The sequence below is a fragment of the Salpingoeca rosetta genome (assembly GCF_000188695.1).
Source record: "Salpingoeca rosetta unplaced genomic scaffold supercont1.13, whole genome shotgun sequence".
Taxonomy (NCBI): domain Eukaryota; class Choanoflagellata; order Craspedida; family Salpingoecidae; genus Salpingoeca; species Salpingoeca rosetta.
The window spans coordinates 506,994-509,460 of NW_004754921.1; the positions used below are offsets into that span (position 1 = coordinate 506,994).

Here is a 2,467-nt window from a genome sequence, read left to right on the forward strand (position 1 = left end):
CAAACAACAAGGTGACCAACCAACTCAATGTCCGTGACATGACTTGCTTCCCTTGTTGCCAACCACAACTCATGACGTATGCACTGTATGCATGTCGCGTATCCATATGTGCGCGCATGTGTGTGTGTGTGTGTGTGTGTGTCGACGCATGTGTGTCTGCTCATATGTGTGTGTGTGTGTCTGCATGGCCTGTGCTTGCCAATGCATTTATTCAAACGTGAAGATTGCCTCGCTCAGCTGCACACGACCATCCATCCCGGACACCAACCCTCAACAACAGCAGTGTTGTGTTGTTGCCCGCACCCACGCACACACAGGTCGGCGCGCCTCCGGACAACAAGTCCAGCTGCAGGAATTTCAAGCTAGGCAAACCCCCTTGTCCTTGGCTGCACCAACGGCCCTTCTTCACGTCACACACACACACACATACAATAGCGAGGATGCCAAAAGGCAAAGGAAAGAAGAAGGGGGCAGAGTCAGCCGCTCCTGCCGTGCAAGGTTTGTGTCTGTGCGTGCGTACATGTGTTTTGAAGAAGAAGGGTTGGACATCAGTGTCTTTAGGTCACTGTCCTGTGCTCACTTTCTCCAACTGACTCTATCTCCAACTCGACCGTTTTTCATCTTCATGCAATGCTTTGTGCACACGCGTTGACAACTTGCGCCGATACTGTCCACTCCCTCCATTCACCCACGTTTCGTATTGATGTTGGCGCACACCACAAACACCATGCTACGTGCTTGCAGAGCCGCCTAAGCTGTACATGTTTGGACTGGACGTGGGCTCCACGGCGCAGGGTGTGTTTCAGGTGGTGGATGGTCAAGTGACCCCCATCAGCCCCGCGGCGGTGAAGGGCCACTTCTTCGTGGGAGACTGCACGCCGGAAGGCAAGCGCGTGGGTCGCGGGCTGGAATGCTTCCCCAACGGCACCGTCTTCGACGGCGAGTTTGACGAGGAGAAGAGGAACGGGCACGGCACCATCACCTTCCCCGATGGCTCCAAGTACGAGGGCAACTTCCACCACGGCCTCTTCCACGGCCAGGGCATCCTGCGCACCGCCAGCGCGTGCTTCAGGGGAGAGTGGGAGAGCGGGTACCTCAATGGACCCGCAACCGTTGAGGAGAAGTCCGGCCTGCACTGCCAGGGCGAATTCCGCGATGGCCCAGCGCAACGGCATGTGCACTGTCACATATCCAAGCGGCTCGCGCTATGACGGCCACTGGCTCAACGACAAGAAGCACGGCCAGGGCACGCAGACATGGCCCAACGGCATGACATTTACGGGCGAATGGCACAGCGGCCAGCAGCACGGTGCAGGCACCCTCCGCCTCCCCTCTGGACGCGTCATTGCAGGCACGTGGGCAAACGGCAAGCTTGTCACAGATGACATGCGGCCCTCCACCGCCCAATAATACAGGAAGGTTGCTAATGACAGGTTGCTTGTGCTGCTGTTGCCGATGGTGTTGTGGACTGCTGATGCTGCTGCTGCTGCTGATGCTGCTGATGGTGTCTGCAGCGAACACTCACCTGCGCCTGCGCTCAAGTCGCTGCCACTTTCCCCCAAGCAACAACAACAACAACAACAACAACAACAACAACAACAACAACAACAACAATAACAACAACAACACCGAATCACGATGACCTCTTCCCTGACGTTGAGGACATTGGTTTTTTCTCCAGCGCTTTCGAATAACTGCATGCTCCCCCCCCCCTCTCCCTCTCTCTTACTTGTCTTTTGTGCTTTCAGCTCTTGATGCTTATTTGAATCTGAAACCTTCGGCTCCTGTATGCTCGCTTCCTTGCTTTATCATCATTATATATCTGGGTTGCTTTGCCTTTGTCTTTGTTCCCTGCCGCTGTCCATTGCTTGCACGTGTCCGATGCTTGCTTCTGCCACCCTTTGTTGCCGACTTGCTGTACACGCCATCAGGATCGCTTGTACATATACTCTGCTCGCATGTGCGCGTGCGTGTGTTTGTGTGTGTCTGCTTTGGTTTGCGTATGCTGCGTGTCTTGTGTGTCTGTGCATGATTCCGTTTGCGTCCTTGTCACGCATCGGTGGTTGACAGCACGGCATTCGCAGCTGCATCGTCACCTGCTGCTTCTGCTTCTTGTGTGATTCGATTACTTTGTAATTTAATGTGGTGGCTTTGGCCAAGAGAGCAGTCACGGTAACAAATTCTGCAGCAAGCAACCAGCGCACAACAAGCAAGACGATTGCCAATCCAGAGGTGTGTGTTTGTGTGGGGATGAAGCGCGAAAGCAGACAGGCTGTTGAGATCAGCAAATATGTAGCACATTGAACAAGGGCTCAACAACGAGCTCCTATTCACCGTGGAGATAAACTGTATCAAAGGACAAACCAGCAAAAACATGGTGCTTGTGGGTATGGTCATGATTGCTTGAGCTTGTGGCTGTCAGAGGAAGATGCCAGGGACGGCGCAGAGGAGACGCTGGTTCGCGCGC

The 2,467-nt window shown here is 54.3% G+C and overlaps 1 protein-coding gene across 1 annotated transcript; it reads left to right on the forward strand.

The window, feature by feature from the left end:
- Window positions 1-440: 440 nt before the first annotated feature.
- Window positions 441-1,617, forward strand: PTSG_05540 (morn repeat protein; the record flags this gene model as incomplete). The annotated part of the gene is made up of 4 exons (XM_004993351.1): window positions 441-498; window positions 745-1,090; window positions 1,143-1,355; window positions 1,416-1,617. The coding sequence occupies 4 exons, from the start codon at window positions 441-443 to the stop codon at window positions 1,615-1,617; spliced, it is 819 nt and encodes a 272-aa protein (XP_004993408.1).
- Window positions 1,618-2,467: the final 850 nt, after the last annotated feature.